The sequence below is a fragment of the Cupressus sempervirens genome, chromosome 7 (assembly GCF_028749045.1).
Source record: "Cupressus sempervirens isolate cs-2001-9-10 chromosome 7, ASM2874904v1, whole genome shotgun sequence".
Lineage (NCBI taxonomy): Eukaryota > Viridiplantae > Streptophyta > Pinopsida > Cupressales > Cupressaceae > Cupressus > Cupressus sempervirens.
In genome coordinates, this window is record NC_143124.1 from 844,474,067 (window position 1) to 844,495,547 (window position 21,481).

At 34.1% G+C, this 21,481-nt stretch overlaps 1 protein-coding gene across 1 annotated transcript; it reads right to left on the reverse strand.

Annotated features, from left to right (window-relative positions):
• Positions 1 to 18,965: 18,965 nt before the first annotated feature.
• Positions 18,966 to 20,450, reverse strand: LOC149550050 (uncharacterized). Its single transcript, XM_089795009.1, has 4 exons — positions 20,292 to 20,450; positions 19,696 to 19,838; positions 19,411 to 19,618; positions 18,966 to 19,310 (listed from the first exon to the last, which is right to left on the reverse strand). Exons 1-4 carry the CDS (start codon positions 20,359 to 20,361, stop codon positions 19,180 to 19,182), a joined length of 552 nt encoding a protein of 183 aa, XP_089651135.1. The 5' UTR covers positions 20,362 to 20,450; the 3' UTR covers positions 18,966 to 19,179.
• Positions 20,451 to 21,481: the final 1,031 nt, after the last annotated feature.

Below are 21,481 nucleotides of genomic sequence, written 5' to 3' on the forward strand. Positions count from 1 at the left end.
CCACTACTAACTTGCTTGCAACTAACCACTCGACTTCTACTAACTTTGGCAAACAACTTAGCATGTATTAGAATTTTACTCGACATCTAAAGGCAACTTGGCAAAACTTGTGAAAGCTTGAAATTTTAACTTTGCATCTCTATTCATGTTGATCTCTCCTTTTTAGTACTTACTTGTCTTGGAACTGATGTATGATAAAGATTTATATATCAGTCCCACATACCTTCTTTTGCTTAGTTGGATGAAGTGTGACAACTTGACCTTTTAGGTGAAGTGATCCCTTCATTGGATGTACTACATCCATCTTTCTTCTTCCATGTTTTATTCATTTCTCCTCTGATGTGTTCAACATCTACCTTTTCTTTTCCTTTGTTGAAATCTAAACTCGGTGCCTTTGACCATGTTGGGCAATTTCTACTGATGCGTCTATTCTTCAAACAACTAAACCATGTAGTTTGGCTCAACCATCTACTGTAGTTTCCACTGAAATGTGTTCTTATGTAGTTTTTAGGAATGTGTCCATACTCCTGACAGTAGTGACAACTTTGCCTAGTGTTGTAGTCCCAATTGTAGTGATGTCCATAATTATTTTCCCTTTCTAGTTGATTAGCTATCCACATAGGCTTTGATCTTCATTCAAAAGCTCTACGCCCATACTTCTTTCAATTATAGTAGTGAACTTCAAATCTTGGTGTCCTAATAGTTCTATTCATGCACTCATTTGCCTAATGTCCTTGCTTGTTGCACTTGTGATAGTGACCCATGTTTTTGGGTTTGTCATGTTGATGAGTGTTCTTTCCCCTACACACATTAGAGGTATGTCCCTTTTTACCACAAAAATGAAAAGTGGCTTTAGTGTTCTTACCTTTGTCACTTATTTCTTCTACAGTCTTGGATGACTCTCCTTTTTTGGTGCTAGTGTATCCTAGTCCCAAAGTGTCATTGTTGGCTCTTCGTGATTTTAAAATTTGTTCAAAGTACTTGATAGCCTCATTAGGTTTTTTGAAGCTTTTTGCAATCTCCTTCTCTCTTTTCAAGTCATTTTGTAGTTTTCCATTTTGCATCTTTAGTGTAGAGATCTCAATGTACTTGATATTCAATTCATGATGTGCATTCGTAATCTAGCTTAGAGTGTCTAGCTCCATGTTGAAAGTTCTTGCAAGCTCAATTGACTTTTCCTCCAATCTATTAGCAAGGCTTCTCTTGTCTTCTTCTATCATAGCCTTATCTTCAATGGTTTTTTTCTTATGTTTAGTCACTTCACAAGGCATCATGGCTTGTCATTCCGGTTCAATCTTGAGAGTTTTGATCTCTTCTACTTGGGCTCTATTCTTCTCCATTAGATCTTCTATTACTACATCAAATTCCTTGGAATCTCCATTGGCAAATAGTTTTGAGGAATCAATCTCTTTGTACTATGTATCATGCTTAGCTATGGTAATCTCTCTTCTTCTCTTTAAGGATATTCCTCAGTTCTTCCCTGGCTTCTTTCAAACAATGTAAAATGAGGTGTATCTCAATTTCTTGGTTCTTTATGATCTTCCCAAGTTTCTAGACTTCCATTTCCAGATCTTTTTCTCCAAGTTGTAAGGCTTATCCTTGTGAAAACTCAGCTCTGATATCAATTGTTGGAATTTACAACTAGGAATATTTACTTCTAAGAGGGGTGAGGGGGACGAGGGGGGCAAGGGGGTGAATCATAAGTAACTAACTTTTAATTGAGATCAATCACATGCATCTAACATATCTAATTAAAATGTAAGTAAAGACATGCATGAAAATAGATAACACAAGATTTTGGTCACCCATAGACCCTCCAAAATTAGAAGGTAAAATTGGGGCAGGGATGACACCCACAACTTATCACTGAAGCAATATGTAATTTGTTAAGGTTACAAAGTTTTGACCATCAATAATGGTTTGCCCTATGAAAGGCTTACCCTGTTAAACGCTTTAAACCATGTTAAAAGTTACCTCATCAAAGGATTTACAAAAATTCACTTGGAACATCACCCTGTTAAAGGATTTATCACCTTGTTAAAGGTTCTGCAAAATAGCTATTAAGCCAACCTATCTTCATACGATTTTCATTCTCCCCAATACAATGGTTAGAAAGTATAGTAAAATATGTTGACTTGATGACTTACAATGTTCAATTGCTGATTCCAAATCCTTGTTTTGTGCAATTTGATCGGATCCTTCCTAATTTGATATATCTCTATTTAGGGTGCTGATACTCTGTTCTAAACAACTTCATTCTACAATGTTGTTCTTCCTCTAAGTCTTCTCATACTTTCCAAAACTTTTCCTGTATTCACTCATGCATTCCCACATGACCTCTTACTCTTCCACTTGACAATAAATTATGGGGTTTTGACCTCCTTATAAGGGCTTCGAGACTTAGGTTTAGGTGTGAATCTACAATCGAGATTCATCCTTCTTTTCTCACTCAATTCTTTACACTTTTCTTATTGGTTGCATGCTCTCACCATTTTTCTGATTGGCTACATGTTGATTACATAGGGAATGTAATAGATTCGATCTTATCTTTTAAATCCTTTGAGATTCATCTTGAGTCAACTCAAAAATGGTTTACATCTGAGTTTGTGAAGTCATAAACTCATATGTTGATTCTGTGTTACTCGACACTTACTGATTGTTGATGCTTGACACATATAGGATTTCTGTCTTGCTTGGCAGCTATAGTAACTCTATCTTTCTTAGCTCCTATACATTACTCAGCAGATATATTTTCTCGACATCTATACTAGCTTGGCATCAATTCTCACTCGACCCTTGAAACTTTCTCATCTTTAAATTCACCTCAAAATGGTTCATCTTGAATTCTATACCACCAACTCATCAATCTTATCTTCCACATGGTTAACACAGTCCAAGAAAATAAACTTGTTAGCTTAGATTCATCAAATTCTTGATCTTTCTCATAATGTTGACACTCAAAATTAACTACCTTCCGATGTGTTGGTGTTTGAAAATGCTGGAGGGTTTTCAATTATCCCATGAGAATATGGCATATCTAGGGGTAGCTAACTCCCATTCTCAAAATATCATTTCAGACACAGGGCTAACTAGAAGGCTTGACCCATCTTCTACTTTAAGCTCTGCTAAACTTAGGTGGGTAGACCTCAGCTTCAAATGAAATTGTACCAGTGCAAAAACATATCCCTAAATATATTAAGTAGATGAAAACCCCTTATATCTCCTAATAACTCATGAAATGACATAGATTTATAGTAGCTAGATGCATATCTATGAAATTTATAAGTTGAGTGTGGGTTAATTCCTTTTAGCCCACTATAAAACATGAAATACTGAAATGATTTTGATTAATAATGATTTGTACAAATAACCTTCATATCAGCTTGCATCTGATTTAGTGATTAGTGCCTATCCATTGAAACATAGATTCATTATTAGCAGGATGACCTAACTAGATTGCATTACAATCAAGTTTGTCAATTGAAATTCCCAAATCCCATACTTATGCAATATCCCATTCATGCACCCAAAAAACCCACCAAAACGATGAAGCATTTACTTGACTACTTGAGTCAAAAGCAACAAAGATCTGACATACAACTCATCCAAGTTGCCTTAAATCAAATGAATATTATCCATTTGAACACAAAGTTAATAACATATGAAGAATCATGAGACAGAATTAGAGAACACAGATAAATCATGTAAATCCACTTTTGTATTTATCCTTGAAAAGACGAAATACACAAACTGCTAACACAAAATGTAACTCAAGATACTTCACATAATCTAGCATCAATTTCCAGTATCTCAAAATGAAAATACATGACATGAAAAAGAAAATCTACACATAAATAGGTGTGTGGCCTTCATTGCTAGAGCTCAGCTCAATAGATAGGAAGAAAAACCATCAACAACCTTGGTTTCAATAGTAGAACTGGAACCCTAGTGGTATTACCTAGATCAAACTACCAATAACCACAAAAGAGAAGAAAAAAGAAAGATATAGGAGAAGAGTTCATTGTCGGATCTAATCTAAATGTGACATCTGTCCACTCAAAAAACCTTCTCAATAGGTTAAAACATCTTTTTGATCTTCTCCCTCAACTGGTGAATCAAATATTCAGCATTATGGTTCTACAAGGCAAAAATATCTGAGATATTATATTCACCATTGTAACTAATTTCTGATGTTAAAGATGAGTTCATGGTAAAAGGTTAAAAACTAGTTATAGAGTGACTTCAAAAAGCCAATACAACCTTTTCATATTATTTTTCTCCACATTCAAGCTTCCAAAGGCTTTCTAATCTACCCTCTAACAAAATTTGATGCTCAATGATCCAATTTTCCTATTCTGTTGCCAATGCCTCGAAAATCATAAACTAACCTATAGAAAGAACTAGTTAATACCTATGCAAAAACCAACCTCAAATTTAGGAAATTCAGATTCTCTTGATTTCGGTGGTATATTGGAATGCCTATTTTGGATATAAAAATTCCCTTCTTATGTTCCTCTAAAGTTTCAAGCTTTGTTCATGGCTTCATGACAAGTAAAAGAATAAATTTTAAAATTTTAAAATAAACCCATAGCTCAAACTATAGGAAATTTATAATTTTGAATCAAATTTATTCAACTAAAGAATGGACATGCAGTGCAAAGATTTATTTTTAAAAAAAAATTGAAATTACTCTTTCCTCTTCAAACCATTTGAATGGCATCACTTGTCATCATCTCACGGGCCTGTCCTCTGGGTGAGCATCACATGTCACTTTCTAATAGGCCAATGACCTCAAGCAAGCCCCACACATCTTTTCCAACTTTTGCAAGATTTTTGGAAGTTTTTTGATGACTCACTATGTTGCTAGCCAAAAACCCTAAGATTTTTTGGCTAGCAAGGTAGTGACTAGCCGAATTTTCTAACGTTTTTGATACATTTAAAGTTTTTCGGTGCAACCAAAACATGCTGACATCATCCTCTTGGACTGCATATTCCTTCAAAATTTATTTAACTCATTCTGGCCAACTAGGACCCACGTGCACCTGCCTTGCCTTTTCAAAAGGCTTTGTCTTTTAAGACAACATATATATCGAGTTTGATAGTATTTAAAGAGCAAAAGATAACCCCAAGCAGGCAATATGGGATAATTTGTTTTAATTTTTCCTCCTGCTCTATTCACAGCTAGTGTTGGTTTGCTCCTTTTTTGAGGTAGATCTCCTTCTTGATTATTTAAAACTCTTTGTAGTCTTCAAGAACATTTCCATCAATCATCTAATTTTACAAGTTAAAATTCTAGTTTTCACCAAAGCATGTTAAGGGAACTTTATAGTTAAAATGAACTCTAAAGCTACAGGTGAGGCAACAGATACAATCCTTGAAGCTCCATGTGAGAGGATAATGCAGCTATGCAAGAGCCTATAGCTTAAATAAATCAGCAAATTACCAATATCCCTATACCATCAAAGAGAGCTTTAAAATATGCATTCATAACTTCTTGTGAAGAACCCTTTACTGGCAATTTTTTTCCCCCTTATGATTGACATCTCATTAAACTTCCCCTTTGACTCAATAATCAACATTGTTAGCAACCCATTGCTAAAAAATTGCTCCTTTTTATCAACCCGTCGACTTATGTACCAAAAATAATCATCAGTTGTGTCTTTTGCTATATTAATCTCGTCTATAAGAGTGCTAGCAGTAAAAGCATCATTTCCCCAAACTCCAATCTTTTCTTTCAATATCTCCCAATGTATTGGTGCATTTGACTCTTCTTCCAACAAGGAATTATGTCTATAGGCTGAATTTCTACAATAGAAGTCTGCACTCCAACCTTTACTATATTAAATGCCACATTCTTGCAAGTTGCGGCCTCTGTTCTCCTCTTTCACTGCTCGTTTTCTTGGTCTGATACCTTCAAATGACTTTTTTCTTTACACGTGGCTTTCACTTGTATAGGCTTCCTTACGGGGACTTCATTTGAATGTGAGGGATTCTTATATTTAAAGTTGTTTTGATTAATTCCTTTCTTGAACTAGAAATATATTAGCTTTCTTGTAATAGTTTATAATGATTAAAATCATTATAATCATTGCCCCCTTTTTTTAAACAAATGCCTAGCAATCTACTAAGTCCTTCATAATCTCATGACATTCGGAACATGAATATTTTATATTACTTCTTTTATTATATTCATATTTCTCTTATGTAATTGTGAATAATGGTTCCCTTTCAAAGGATCCTCTATTCACCTCAAAACCTGTCAATCCTAGTAGAATTAGTCGGGCCCCAAAGTAGGCCTCGCTAAAAAAAATTCATTTTCAAACAATTGATCCATCAAATCGATCAATTTGGACATCTCAGACTAATAGGATTCAAATTCAATCATCGATTCATCATTTAAAAATCACTTTTTATCAATTGTGCAAATTGTGAATTTGTGTCTAGAGACCCGCTAGATGGCCTTAAAAACTGATCCAATCAAGTAACCAGGCCACAAAAATTGGCATGAATGTTAAATCGTACGCACTTTACCATACTGCAAATTCTCAACCCTTTATGAATTCCTTGTCAAAATATTTTAAATGCCGAACATCAATACTTCAATCATCCTATAGGCAAACAGTGTTAAAAAACATAAATTGGGCTTGGGCTCAGCATTATAAACTAGGTTATTGATCACTTGGGGTTCTAAAAATTAGGATATAGGTTCTTTGCCATGAGGATAATATAATTATGTGGTTTGGGCTCATAACGAATCATAGGACACATTTGGTGAATTTCCAAAATCAAGCACTTGGTAATTTTAAACTTGGAAATGCATCAAAAAGTAATTTTTTGCAAACAGATGAACATAAGAAAGTATGCAGATTTATTTGTCATGAATTGAGAATTGGCATACTTGAATGATTTCTAGGACATGACATGATGGTACAATTAGTTTAGGCTTACCAATCACAGGATCAAAGTTTAAATGTGCCGAATAAGGGTACAAATCAATCTGGATACCTTAGTCATAACAAAACAATGCAAACTAAGTTTTTAATCATGTTAGCAAATTGATCAAATGGATTCTTAATGATCACAAAATTGGAACATATCAAGTATCTAACCCCTAGAACATAGTACAAAAATAATTTCTTCATTTGGGTCAACTAGGTCAAAGATATCATTGGTCGAACAAGGCTTCCCAGAATTGTGAACAACTACACAAATGTACAAAACAGTAAATGACCAACTTTAAGGGGTTGAAAACCTAGTCAAACGGATTTGAAATGACTTGAAACTTGGAACATAGGTTCTTTGATATGAATAATAAACATCCCCAAAGTGGCAGGTCATGAAACATTCTTGGGTAAAAGATATTCAAAGAAAAATTGGGCCTCTTGTCACTATTTGACACTAGCTCAAAATGGGACTTCACCGAATGATTTGCGATGGCAAAATAACATTGTGGATCACATGCATATGTCAAATGAAAGGTGTTAAGCCACTCAAACACTAGCTTGGCCTCCAACTAAAAACTAGCTACATATGCATAAAAAGCACTTTAGGGCATTGATTCTTCAAAAAAATTAAAATGTGACTGAAAATGGCTCATGCAATTTTTAGTTCCAATAGTGGCTCTGTTCGGGGATGCATGTCCCTAGTGCGCATGGAAAGGATTTAGATCTCTGGCAGAAGCAGACCCCACACCTGAACTTCAAAAACTTCCTCTCAAACAACTTTATTGAAATCAGGGAAACAACTACTCCTATTTACAAATGATGACCCCAGGCCATCGAACTTCAACAAAATTGTTTACCTCTGTCGTATATTTGATTCTCATCTGAACATGCATGAGGTAAACTAAAAATACTTCTCCTATCAGTTTCACCAATTAGATTAGCATCCTGAAACTCAACACTTAGTAAAACTGAATCTCCATTCTTACTTCCATAATGCATATAAAAACTTGCTTCATTCCTAACCATTTGCTAATTATGAAAATATTGATTAGCATGCTCAAACATACCAGACTAAAATTGAAACTTTTCTTTATTAAATGAATCATGCATGCTATCAATCTCAAAATTGAATGCATCATATTCAACATGTGGAAAACGATCAATCATACATTCAAATTGTATATCCTTTTGCATAACCAAAGGATACTCAAATGAACACTCTAACTTGTACTCACACATGTCATCAATATCATAGTCTGAAACTAATCCATAGTCTTCAAATGATTCTTCACAATTAGCAAACAGATTAGTCTTCACATCAAAAAGTTCATCATAAAAAAAATTACAAGGTGCACGATGATTTTGAATAATATCTTCATCAAACACCTTGTTATCATAATCAGATGCAACATAATCATCATTTTCACTATCATACTCGGAAGAAGAATAGTCTAACCTCTTACAGCAGTAAGACAAGGTATCATCATTAAACTCATTCTCTACTAAATCTGAAGCTTCCATGTCTTCTTCAAACAACGAGTTGATAACTCCATGTAGTGATCCTCTTTGAACATTATGACAAAAAATGGGCTGATCAACCATAGGATTTTCATCATATAGAGCATTAGTATATACTTTAAAACAATTACCCATCTTGTCTTCATGGAAACTTTCAGCATGTGAAGAAAAATCAGAACTACATGTGGACTCACTTTCTACTCCATCAACGAAGCATGTAGAATATAAATCAAAGTTACTTTCATTGTCTTCATGTAGGTGATTCAAATGTCTTGCAGACCTATCATTAGTTATGTTAGGAATAGGTGCTGATGCATTAACCTTAGAATCATTCATATATTGATCATCACTGCATTCACTCTCAAGACATTCATCTAAACAATTAGGTAATCCATTCTTATAAACAACCTTTTTATCCTCATATTGTGTAGACAACTCTTCACAACTTTCAACATCTAGCTAATTTACATAATTCTGAACTGGAACTTCACTTTCAGATTTAGAAATAGAACTCATACCTTTACTAACAAAAGAGTATGCACTTCCGTCATTGCTTTCTTCCTCCCAATTTGCATCTGATACACATGAAGATGAAAACATACTATCACTTTCCTCTTCTTGACTTGAGTAACCTCTCTCATCATTGTCTTCACATGATGCCTCTTCACAATACACTGGATCAAAAACTTTATTATCATCAGTTGAAATATGACTTTCAGCTTCATCATACTCACATTGATATGGTTGTCTTTCAAATTCAAATTTAATAACATTCTCAACATGATGCAATCTATGAAGAAGATAAATCATTTCTTGCCTATCTGAATGATCAAGTGAATCTATATTACCATCTACTGCTGAAACATTAGAAACATGTGAACTCTATTCTTCTAACTGTGATTGAGATAAGTGTGATTCATATTCTTCATTTTGTATTACCTTTCCATGACATGTCAAATCAGCAACATCAAACTCATGTTCATGGAGAAAACTCTCAGCTTCCTCACTTGCACAAAACTAAGATCTAGGTGCAGTAACTTCATTAGCAACATAATCATGTATAAAATCAACATTATAAGAACTTGCTAATGTAACTAATTCTTGATCTACAATATCAACACATTGTTGAACCCTATCAAAGTCTAAGATACATCCTATTGCTATAGCATCATGAACATGTGTGTCATCATTTGTAACCAAGCTAACCTTACTTATACACATATTATGATCTAAATTTTCCACTTGATTAAAACCTACAGCAGGGGCATTGATATGCTTATTTGAAACTGAAGCATCAACACCATGTTCAAATTTTCTTTCATGACCATTATACTGGCAATCATTCATAGAAAAATGACCTCTAATAAATCCATACTTCATATTATTCTCGATATCCCTAGCAGTCATAAAAGCCTCATATAATGTCTGTGATTCTTTATCCCTTAGTAGATAATTCATTTTCTTGTCAAATGCATCAAAATATACAACTAAACACATTTGACCATCAGGTCTATAACTCTCAGGGATTTCATTCAAAACTCTTGCAAATCTAATGTTAAATTGAGGGACAAGTTCATCACTCTGAATATGAATCTTCAAGAACTTATGATAAGAATCATATATGCTTACCCTTTCTCCAAATTGCTCCATGAAGGTAGAATACAACTCACCCCAAGATGAAATAGAACACGCTGGTAGGAAAGAAAACTAGTCTCTAGCATCACCTTCTAAGGTTTGAACAAATAACTTCATGTGAATGTCTTCATGAGCAATCTCATAGTCACCCATTAAATCACTGAACAACTCAACATGATGACTAGCTAAAACAATATGGTTCCCATTAAACTTAGGCAAATTTTTTCTAACATCATTGGGAATGACAATTGGGAAACCATGAATACCATTAAAAATTAATGGCATATACTTCTTGGGAGGAATGGATCTAGGAACTTCACTAACATGTTGCATACTTGATGAAATGAATCTTGACATCCTTTAAACTTAAATTTCAATCACCAAGATTGCTTTTAGTATTCATTAATTGTAGCAGATCTATACCCTTCTACCAATCTCAACTTCAAACACACTTCACAAACTTAAAAAACAACTGACTGAAACTTAATCTAATGAAGTGTATAAAACCTTAAAACTATTCTCCTCTTCTTAGTGTTGAAACTTCACTTGACAGAGAATGCATATGTAAAACTTACTTTCTTTCATGACAAGAAAAACATCATGAAAATGAAAAACCTCAAGTGTTGTTGCATGAAACCACTAATATGCTGATTGGCCTGGTGTTGATCTCAATTCCTCACACCACTAATCATATCCTTGTAGAGTCACCATCTCCTTGAGGAGAACTAAATGAAATCATAGCTATGATTCATTTTTATCATTCCAAAATCTTATGACAACAGATCAAACAACACTTCGAAACTTAGTGGTCAGAAACTTATAAAGATCTTTCTTCTTGCTTAAAACTTAACACAACTTTTACATTTGCCTATTTCAATTGAAAACTCTTGAAAACATTTATACATAACCGATCTACACTAGTATAGAGATCCTTTAGAGAGTCACCACTCACAATTGTGAGAAAGATTTTAAAACATGATTCATAACATGACAGGTCTGAACTGGATTGTCAACTTGCAGAACTTTGCAAATCTTTAAACACATAAAAGAGAGAAAAAACTTTTAAAACAATTCCAAATCAGAATTACAACAACACCTTGAAAAATAAGAATCGACTGAATTAATCGAAGATAAAACTTAGTGACAACAATCTGCATTCAATCCTTCAAAATTACTACTGCAAATGGATAAAAATTCACTGGGGTGCATGATTTGGAGTAAGAAAACTGGAAGAACATTAGAGAACTTACTGCTGAAACTTTTTAATGCACTTCTCCTACAATATTGAATCTCGTCTTTTCAAATTCTCAAGGTTTGTCTTAAATCTGATTCAATACAGCCCCCAGCAGAGTCGCCATCTTGTTGGTTTTTGAAAACACTAGAGGGTTTTCAATTATCCCCATGAGAATATGACATATCTAGGCATAGCTAACTGCCATTATCAACATATCATTTCATACATAGGGCCAATTATAAGGCTTGACCCTTCTTCTACTTTAGGCTCTGCTAAACCTAGGAAGGTAGACCACAGATTCAAATGATACCGTACCAGTGCAAAAACATATCACTGAATCTATTAAGCAGATGAAAACCCCTTATATCTCCTAATAACTCATGAAATGACACAAATCTACAGTAGCTAGATGCATATCTATGAAATTCATAAGTTGAGTGCAGGTTAATTCCTTTTAGTCCACTATAAAACATGAAATACTAAAATGATTTTGATTAATAATGATTTGTGCAAATAACCTTCATATTAGCTTGCATCTGATTTAGTGATCAGTGCCTTATCCATTGAAACATAGAGTCATTACCAGTAGGATAACCTAACTAGATTGCATTACAATCAAGTTTGTCAACTAAAATTTCCAAATCCCATACTTATGCAATATCCCCTTCATGCACCCAAAAACCTTACCAAAATGATGAAGCATTTTCTTGACTGCTCGAGTCAAAAGCAACAAATATATGACATACAACTCATCCAAGCTACCTTAAATCAAATGAACATTATCCATTTAATCCCAAAGTTAATAACACATGAAGAATCAGGAGACAAAATTCGAGAACACAAATAAATCATGTAAATCCCCTTTTTTATTTATCCTTGGAAAGACCAAATACACAAAATGCCAACACAGAATGTAACTCAAGATACTTCACATAATCTAGCATCAATTTCCAGTATCTCAGAATGACAATACATGACATGAAAAAGAAAATATGCACATAAACAGGTGTGTGGCCTTCACTACTAGAGCTCAGCGCAATAGATAAGAAGCAAAACCATCAACAACCTTGGTTTCAACAATAGAACTAGAACCCTACTGCTATTACCTAGAGCAAACTGCCAACAACCACAAAAGAGAAGAAGAAAGAAAGATATAGGAGAAGAGTTAATTCTCAGATCTGATCTGAATGTGACATTGGTCCACTCGAAAAACCTTCTCAATAGGTTAAAACATCCTTTTGATCTTCTCCCTCAACTAGTGAATTAAATCTTCATTATTATGACTCTACAAGGTAGAAATATCTGAGATATTTGATTCACCATCGTAACTAATTTTTGATGTAAAAGATGAGTTCATGGTAAAAGGTGAAAAACTAGTTATAGAGTGACTTCAAAAAGCCAATACAACCTTTTTAGATTGTTTTTCTCCACATTCAGGCTACAAAAGGTTTTCTAATGTGCCCTCTAACAAACTCTAATGCTCAATGATCCAATTTTCCAATTCTATAGCTAACGCCCCAAAAATCATAAACTGACCTATAGAAAGAGCTGGTGAACACTTGTGCAAAAACCAACCTCAAATTCGGAAAAGTCAGATTCTCCTAGTTTCGGTGGTATATTGGAATGTCTATTTTGGATTAAAAAATGCCCTTGTTATGCTCCTCTAAAGTTTTAGGCTTTGTTTATAGCTCCATGGCAAGTAAAAGAATAAATTTGAAAAATTTAAAATAAACCCATAGCTCAAACTATAGGAAATTTATAATTTTGAATCAAATTTATTCAACTTCAAAATGAACGTGCAGTGCAAAGATCTATATTTTTAAAATGAATTTGAAATTACTCTTTCCTCTTCAAACCATTTGAATGGCGCCAATTGTCATCATCTCACGAGCATATCCTCTGGGTGACACCACATGTCACTTTCTAATAGGCCAATGACCTCAAGCAAGCCCCACACATCTTTTCCAACTTTCACCAAATTTTGTAAGTTTTCTGGCTACTCGCTATGTCATTAGTCGAAAAACCTGGGATTTTTCAGCTAGCGAGGTAGTGACTAGCTGGATTTTTTGACTTTTTTGGCACATTTCAAGTTTTTCGACTGAACCAAATCATGCTGACATCATCCTCTTGGTCTGAATATTCCTTCAAAAATTATTTAACTCATTCTGGCCAATTGGGACCCACGTGCACCCGCCTTGCCTTTTCAAAAGGCTTTCTCTTTTAAGACAACATATAATATGAGTCCAATAGTATTTAAAGAGCAAACAATAACCCCATGCAAGCAATATGGGATAATTTGTTTTAATTTTTCCTCTGGCTCTGTTCATAGCCAGTGTTGGTTTGCTCCTTTTTTTATGTAGATCTCCTCCTTGATTATTTAAAACTCTTTGTAGCGGTTAAGAACATTTCCATCAATCATCTAATTTTACAAGTTAAAATTCCTGTTTTCTCCAAAGCATGTTAAGGGAACTTTAAAGTTAAAAAGAAGTCTAAAGCTATAGGTAAGGAAATAGATACAATCCTTGAAGGTCCATGTAAGAGGATAATGCAACTATACAAGAGTCTACAGCTTAAATAAATCAGCAAATTTCCAATATCCTTGTACCATCAAAGAGAGCTTTAAAATATGCATTCATAACTTTTTCTGAAGAACCCTTTATTGGTAACATTTTTCCCCCTTATGACTGACATCTCATTAAACTTCCCCTTTGACTCAACAATCAACACTATCAGCAACCCATTGCTAAAAAATGACTCCTTTTTATCAACCTACAGACTTGTGTACCACAAATAATCATCAGTTGTGTCTGTTGCTGTATTAATTTGGTCTACAAGAGTGTTAGCAGTAAAAGCATCATTTCCCCAAACTCCAATCTTTTCTTTCAATGTCTCCTAACATATTGATGCATTTGACTCTTCTTCCAGCAAGGAATTATGTCTATAGGCTGAATTTCTACAATAGAAGTCTGCACTCCAACCTTTGTTGTATTAAATGCCACATTCTTGTAGGCTGTGGCCTCTGTTCTCCTCTTTCACTGTGGGTTTTCTTTGTCTAACACGTTCAAATGACTTTTTTCTTTTACATGTGGCTTTCACTTGTATAGGCTTCCTTGGGGGAACTTCATTTGCATGTGAGGGATTCTTATATTTAAAGTTGTTTTGATTAATTCCTTTCTTGAACTAGAAACATATTAGCTTTCCTATAATAGTTTATAATGATTAAAATCATTATAATCATTGCCCCCTTTTTTTAAACAAATGCCTATCAATCTACTAAGTCCTTCATAATCTCAAGACATTTGAAACATGAATGTTTTATGTTACTTCTTTTATTATATGCATCTTTCTCTTATGTAATTGTGCATAACTTTTCCCTTTCAGAGACTCCTCTATTCGCCTCAAAACTTGTCAATCCTGGCAGAATTAGTCAGGCCCCAAAGTAGGCCCAGCTAAAAAAAAAATCATTTTCAAACAATTGATCAATTTGGACATCTTAGACTGACAGGATTCAAATTCAATCATCGATTCATCATTTGAAAATCATTTTATCAATTGTGCAAATTGTGAATTTGTTTCTGGAGACCTGTTAACTGGCCTTAAAAACTAATCCAATCAAGTAACCAGGTCACAAAAATTGGCATGAGTATTCAATCCTACACACTCTACCATACGGCAAATTCTCAACACCTGACGAATTCCCTGTCAAAAGATTTTAATTGCCGAACATCGATACTTAAATTATCCTCCAGCCAAATAGTCATAAAAAACATAAATTGGGCTCGAGTTTGGCATTATAAACTGGGTTATTGATCACTTGGGGTTCTAAAAACTAGGATATAGGTTCTTTGCCATGAGGAGAATATAATTTTTTTTGTTTGGGCTCATGACGAATCATAGAACACATTTGGAAAATTTTCGAAAATAGGCACTTGGTAATTTTAAACTAGGAAATGTGTCAAAAAGTATTTTTTTGCAAACGGATGAACATAAGAAAGTATGCAAATGGATTTGTCATGACTTGAGAATTGTAATACTTGAAGGATTTCTAGGACACAACATGATGGTACAATTAGTTTAGGCTTACCAATCACAGGATCAAATTTATAATGTGCCGAATAGGTGTACGAATCAAACTGGATACCTTAGTCATAACAAAACAATGCAAACTGAGTTTTTAATAATCTTAGCAATTTGATCAAATGCATTCGTCATGATCTTAAAATTGGAACATATTAAGTATCTGACCCCTAGAACACAGTGTAAAAAGAATTTCTTCGTTTGGGTCAACTGGGTCAAAGATATCATTGGTTGAACAGGGCTTCCCAGAATTGTGAACAACTACACAAATATACAAAACAGTAAATGACCAACTCTAAGGGGTTCAAAACCTAGTCAAACCAATTCAAAATGACTTGAAACTAGGAACATAGGCTCTTTGATATGCATAATAAAAATCCCCAAAGTGGCGTGTCATGAAACATTATTGGGTAAAAGATATTCAAAGACAAACTGGGCCTCTTGTCACTATTTGACCCTCAGGTAGAAATGCAAATTTTGAGACTAGCTCAAAATGGGACTTCAACGAATGATTTGGGATGGAAAAGTAACATTGTGGATCACATGCATATGTCAAATGAAAGGTGTTAAGCCACTCAAACACCATCTAGGCCTCAAACTGACAACTGGCTACATATGCATAAAAAGCACTTTAGGGCATTGATTCTTCAATATTTTCAAAATGTGACTGAAAATGGGTCATGCAATTTTTAGTCCCAACATGATGCTTGGCACATACTGTATTGCTCAACATCCACTATCAAAATACTCGACACAAACTATAGTTTACTAGTGTTCAGAATCAATTAAACTTTACTTGGCTTACATGGTTTCACTTAGCTTACACTAAAATTGACCTTGCTTTGCTCCAATTGATTTTTTTTTTAGCTTTCACTAAATTTGGTCAACATCTATTGTCCACTTAGTCAAGCTTGGAAAAAAAACGTCATTTAACTTATTCTTCTAAACTTACTCAGTGTAACCAACTTTTGCAACCTTAAGTAGATTATCAATGCACTATAACATCACTGTCTTAAGTAATCTTTGTACTCTTTTTCATATCATAACTCAACCTTTCCTCTAGGTGCTATTGTTACCCCATTTGATCAAATACTCTTCATCAATCAAACAAATGATAGTACTTAAATCATATAAGCAATTATCTTACCAGCAAGTAGCATGTTTAACATCAATGAAAAAACAATGATTGAAACACATTTATCATACTTGCATCAATCTATTTTCAACAGATATATTGGAATATAGTAGGTTTTTTTTGATAGGGAAGAAGCAGATAAATATCTAGAGTGAAATGATGAGGAGGTGATGCAATGTGTGTTGGTTGGTGATGCAAATGTTGGGGTATTTTTATTTTCCCTTGCATTAATTTGGGTTTGTTTTTGCCATATATTTTTGTTTTTAAGGTCTTGCATACTCTTTGGCCTCAATGTCCTAATAGGTTTTTGTAATTTGTAGTTGGAAATTATGGGTCTTTTGATAACTTTCATATAGGTGATGTATATAGGTCATTCTACTCTTTGCATGGAGATGTTTAATCTATTATGAGGTTTTTGAGTTTCCTCTACCTTTAGTATTTTGATTGGAAATGATTTTATCCACTCTTTCTATAGCTTCCTTTCTTCACCCATTAGATTTTATCTTCTTGGTATGGTGGTAGCTAATCTAGGGTGAGAATTGCACAATTATAACTTTCTCCTTACTTACTAGTTGCAAATTTATTTTGTGGGGTTCTTTTTCTCACCATTTTTCGGAATGCCTTTTCCTTTTTTTCCCCATTTACCTACTAAGGATTGTTATTTTTTGGATGAAGTCATTAGATGCTTATGTTTAGGGGAGTTTAGATTGGCTACAATAATATTTGTCCAAGCCTCATCTTTGGAGTTTTTAATGGTATTTACCTTTGGCTTTGGAGCTTTCTTATTGAAAGCCTTTGGTTTTTTCATAAGTGAAATGTTTGAGCAATCTTTTTGGTTCCTCCTCCATGGATTTTGTATTAATGATAACTTCTAACCATTTGAAAGGTTGTTTGATTGGATTGTTTTAAAGCCTAGAAGGGTTATTATTTGGGTATGAATTTTACTTTTTTTGCTTCAGTTAGTTCTTTTATCTCTTTTACTTACCACCTATTCTATCTTTTATCATGTTTAGGGTATCCCCAATCTAAACTTTCAATCTCCTTTCTCCATTTTCTCCATATTGTATAATAGATACCTCAATGTACTCATTGTTGGAGATCCTTAGTTATGGAAAACATTTTATTTCAAAGGTTCTTTCCAAAATCCCTAGATTTTTTTTTTATGGGTGTTTGTAGTGTTCTTCTAATTTTTTGTTTGTTTTTTTCTCTTAGACTAAGAATTTTAGTGTTTTTCATATTCATGGTGCATGGGGGTCTAAACAAAGAGGAGCTTTCCTAGTTATTTTTCTTCTTCCTCCTTTTGAGGTATGGGTTGTTTTCATTTCTCTAGCTATTCATTTTAGCAGGTGATTAGAAATGGTTCTCTCCTAGCTATGGTTTGAGATATGTTTCTTCTCTTTGTCCATGACAAAGGTATTTCCCTTTTGAGGGGCTCTTTGTGTTTCATTCTTCTTCATCTTGTTGTGGGTCTCTATAGACTCTTTCTAGTCTTATCTCCTATTTGTCTCCTCCATGGTAGATTTCAATTTTGTATGGGTTTCCTTCTCCCTTTGGAGGTAGATTTTATTGAGGTAGAGAGGAGCATTACTAAGGAGAGGTCTTTATTTTTTGAATCACTTTTTGGTTTTATTAGTTTGTAATTGATCCTCTTTTTCAAACCCATGATGGATTTGGGAGCCAAGTTATTTCCCATACTACAGCCTTTAGGCAAGATGTTCATGGCAGTTCCTATTGAGTTTGTTGTTAGTGATCCTTACCAGAATATCATTGGCACTTTCATTCCTCTCCTTTCCTATTAGTTTTCTTATTTCTAATGGTTTCTCTTACAAAAGGTTTTGAAATGTGCCTTTCAAAATCTGATGGTTCTTCATGTCCTAGGCCACACTTAGACATTTTTCTCTACTTGTTCTTTTTAGTTGTTTAGGTTTGTAAGGACCAACCAAAATCTAAATTTCTTGCCGCATTATTATGGTCTCTTTACTTTACTAATATTGTTAAGGGGGTCTACTAGTAAAAGTTTCTAAGAATCCTTTTAAAATCCATTATTAGTCTTCATTGCTTGGATAATGGTTTAGTATTCATTCTTAAATCCCTCTATATTTCATATGTGATTCTTTTAGTGGAGTTGAGATCCTCTTTCTTAGTAGTTGAATGGTCCAATCAAAAGCTTTTTAGCAAGGATTTTCCATTTTAGATGTTTGATGACCTCGTGGCCTATGCTTTCTTCCCATCAATTATCTCTTTCTCCAAATTCAGACCCTTTACCATTTGAAATAATAAAGAACTTAAATTTTTATATAACATTCTATATAATAAAAAACATAAATTTTTATATAAAATTTGTGTATCTATACCTAGTAATATTTATACCACATAAAATCTGATTAGAAACAAACCAATCAAAACCCAAGAATGCAAATCGTAGCGAAATGTTTTGTTATTGCAGAGTGTAGCAAGACTGCTCTTACGATCATTACAAATTGCTTCATCGGCAGAATGCCTGGCATTATTATTATTATTAGATCTACAACATGAGAAATTCTGAGTCCATAGATAGCTCATTCTATGAAAAATGAAAGAGATGGCAGTGATTTAATACAATATTATTGTCTAAGAAACATATAAGATGTGACGTTCTAGTAGGGCGCAGGAGCAGCTCCAGCAAGGGAAAATGTCTTCGCGGATGATGGCCCAGCTGCGAAAGTCTCCATCGCTATTCGCCGGCTTCGTGTTTTGTGAGCCTCGCAAAGGTGAGGTAAATATATTCCTGCAATTCTTTCTCTTGTTACCACCTCTCTCAATGGAAAACAAACATATAATCTATCTGTTTAATAAGAAGGGATAATAAAGAAAAATGGGTCACATACCTTCTCCTGCAGCCAAATTTAGGTAGAGATTGACAATGTTAGGGCAACTGTTTTGGCACTTGTCTGAGCACAACTTGGAGGTGAAATCGGAATATGCGGAAAGATCATCAGTTGACATTCCCACGCTCATTCTCTGCAATCCACAGCTTTGCAGACACTCCTCGCTCTCAATCCATTCCATCATCTTCTCCGCCATTACTCCCGATGACTGCAATACTACAAATAGCATTTAGTATTCAAAAAAGCTATTAAAAAAAGGTGTGTATTGTAAGAGAATGTGTTTACCTGACATTGATATTCAACTGATGACATCTGTGTGGAGGGGACGAAGGAGTATTTCTTCTCGAGCACACACCGAGCTCCAGAAGATGACACAGAAAAAGCACACATCTCTACTGGAAGCTTCTCACATTCCACGCCTCCTTCACCTGCACAAAATCACCATTAACGTCTTGTTGAACACAAACTAGATTTCATCAATAATCATAACAACGTATTGCATTATTAAAAGTCACCATTAACAACATTTAACTTTTATAATTTTGATCATAACATTAAAAATTTTAACCACTTAAATATCACACATTAAGGCTTGATTCTTGCACCGAAAATATTAAATAATTGAAATTGATTTAAAACTAATGAATTCTAACACTTAAATATCACACTAAACTTCATTCTAACACTTGTCTCAAATTAATTACTGATGCTGAAACAAGTCATGCTAAGTTTCCCAAAATGTATAGATCTAAATATTTATATGAATCTGTACAGTAGTGAGAAGAGAAAAGAAAAGAAATATTCATTATAATGAGCAGAAAGAGAAAAGAAAGAAACCGTAATTGCAACTCATAATGTTTTATAGGTAAGAAACTGCGTACCCATCACCACAACGTTTTGAAAGGTGAGAAACGCCACAATGGCGAATACAACTCCCTTTTCGAAAGCCATCTCTTAATACAATCTGTACACTTCTTGCCTTGTCAAAGCAACATAAGAAGACAATAGTTGTAGATGAGAGATGAGTAGCTGTGAAGAACAGAGAAAAGTAAGAGGTTCCATTTATAGATGCGTTTTGAACGACACAAGCGAGAAAGATTCAATGCTTTGAAGTTTCTAGTCTTCGCCCATAATGAGGCTTGCCTGGTCTACAAAGAATTTGCAAGCGGGATTGGGATTTATTCATCATGTAGAAAAATAATATAGGTGTGATTTTTTTAATTGAGAAGCGATTTTTCAACGAAAGATTGGTAGCGTTTCTAGATCATTGAAAGACTTCAATCGACCCCAAGAGTATAATTGAGTTAGCGCGTCATTTCTATTATTATTATATAATAATGACATTCGCTTCTCCAGACTTTGCTTTTTTAAAATATATTGTCTCCTCAAATTACCTTTTAAAATTAAATATTACAATTATTTTATGTGATTCGTCCAAGTTTTCTTTTCGAGCTAGAGATTTGCAGAGATTAATATCTTAACTTTACAACCTCTCCATCTTCGTTGTTATAATTTAATTTTAGTACAGTGTTATTATTAAATCCTTGTCATCTACAAAGTTAATGATAATAGAAATAAAATAAATATCTGAATAAAGTTATGATTAGATAAATCAGGACTGGGTTCAAATTCTTCACTGGAAAAATAATATAAAGTCCTTAGGACAACCAAAAGGAGATTCTCTAGGGGTGAATACCAACAACTACAAGACAAATATAAAGCAAGCAAGAAAGTACAATAAACTAAAGCTCTAACCACTAAAATCAACAAACACCAACAATTAACAAAACCCGTAACTAGTACCAACCAACTAAAATTGGGAAACCATCGATACTAAGAGTTAGAAACCTTGAACTATAGAAAGACTAGCAAATAGAGCACAAGCCATGACAAAAACTCTAGCACATGAACAAACCATATGCCAGCCTAGCCAAGTCCAACTAGCAACAAGCTTTGCTTGTTAAGCTCTTTGAGCTTCTCCAGAAAGGAATCTTTCTTCAATGGCCTAGGGGAGATGATATCCACACCCACTATCTGTTCTTTTTGAATAGTCTAGATACTTTCAACCCCC

Bases quoted from the DNA above. Each gene is read 5' to 3' on its own strand.
- LOC149550050 (XM_089795009.1), bottom strand. From the start codon at position 20,361: ATGGCTTTCGAAAAGGGAGTTGTATTCGCCATTGTGGCGTTTCTCACC. The intron at 19,619-19,695 runs GTAAACACATTC...GTAGTATTGCAG, and splicing joins CAGTTGAATATCAATGTCAG to TCATCGGGAGTAATGGCGGA. The intron at 19,311-19,410 runs GTATGTGACCCA...AAAGAATTGCAG, and splicing joins AAATTTGGCTGCAGGAGAAG to GAATATATTTACCTCACCTT.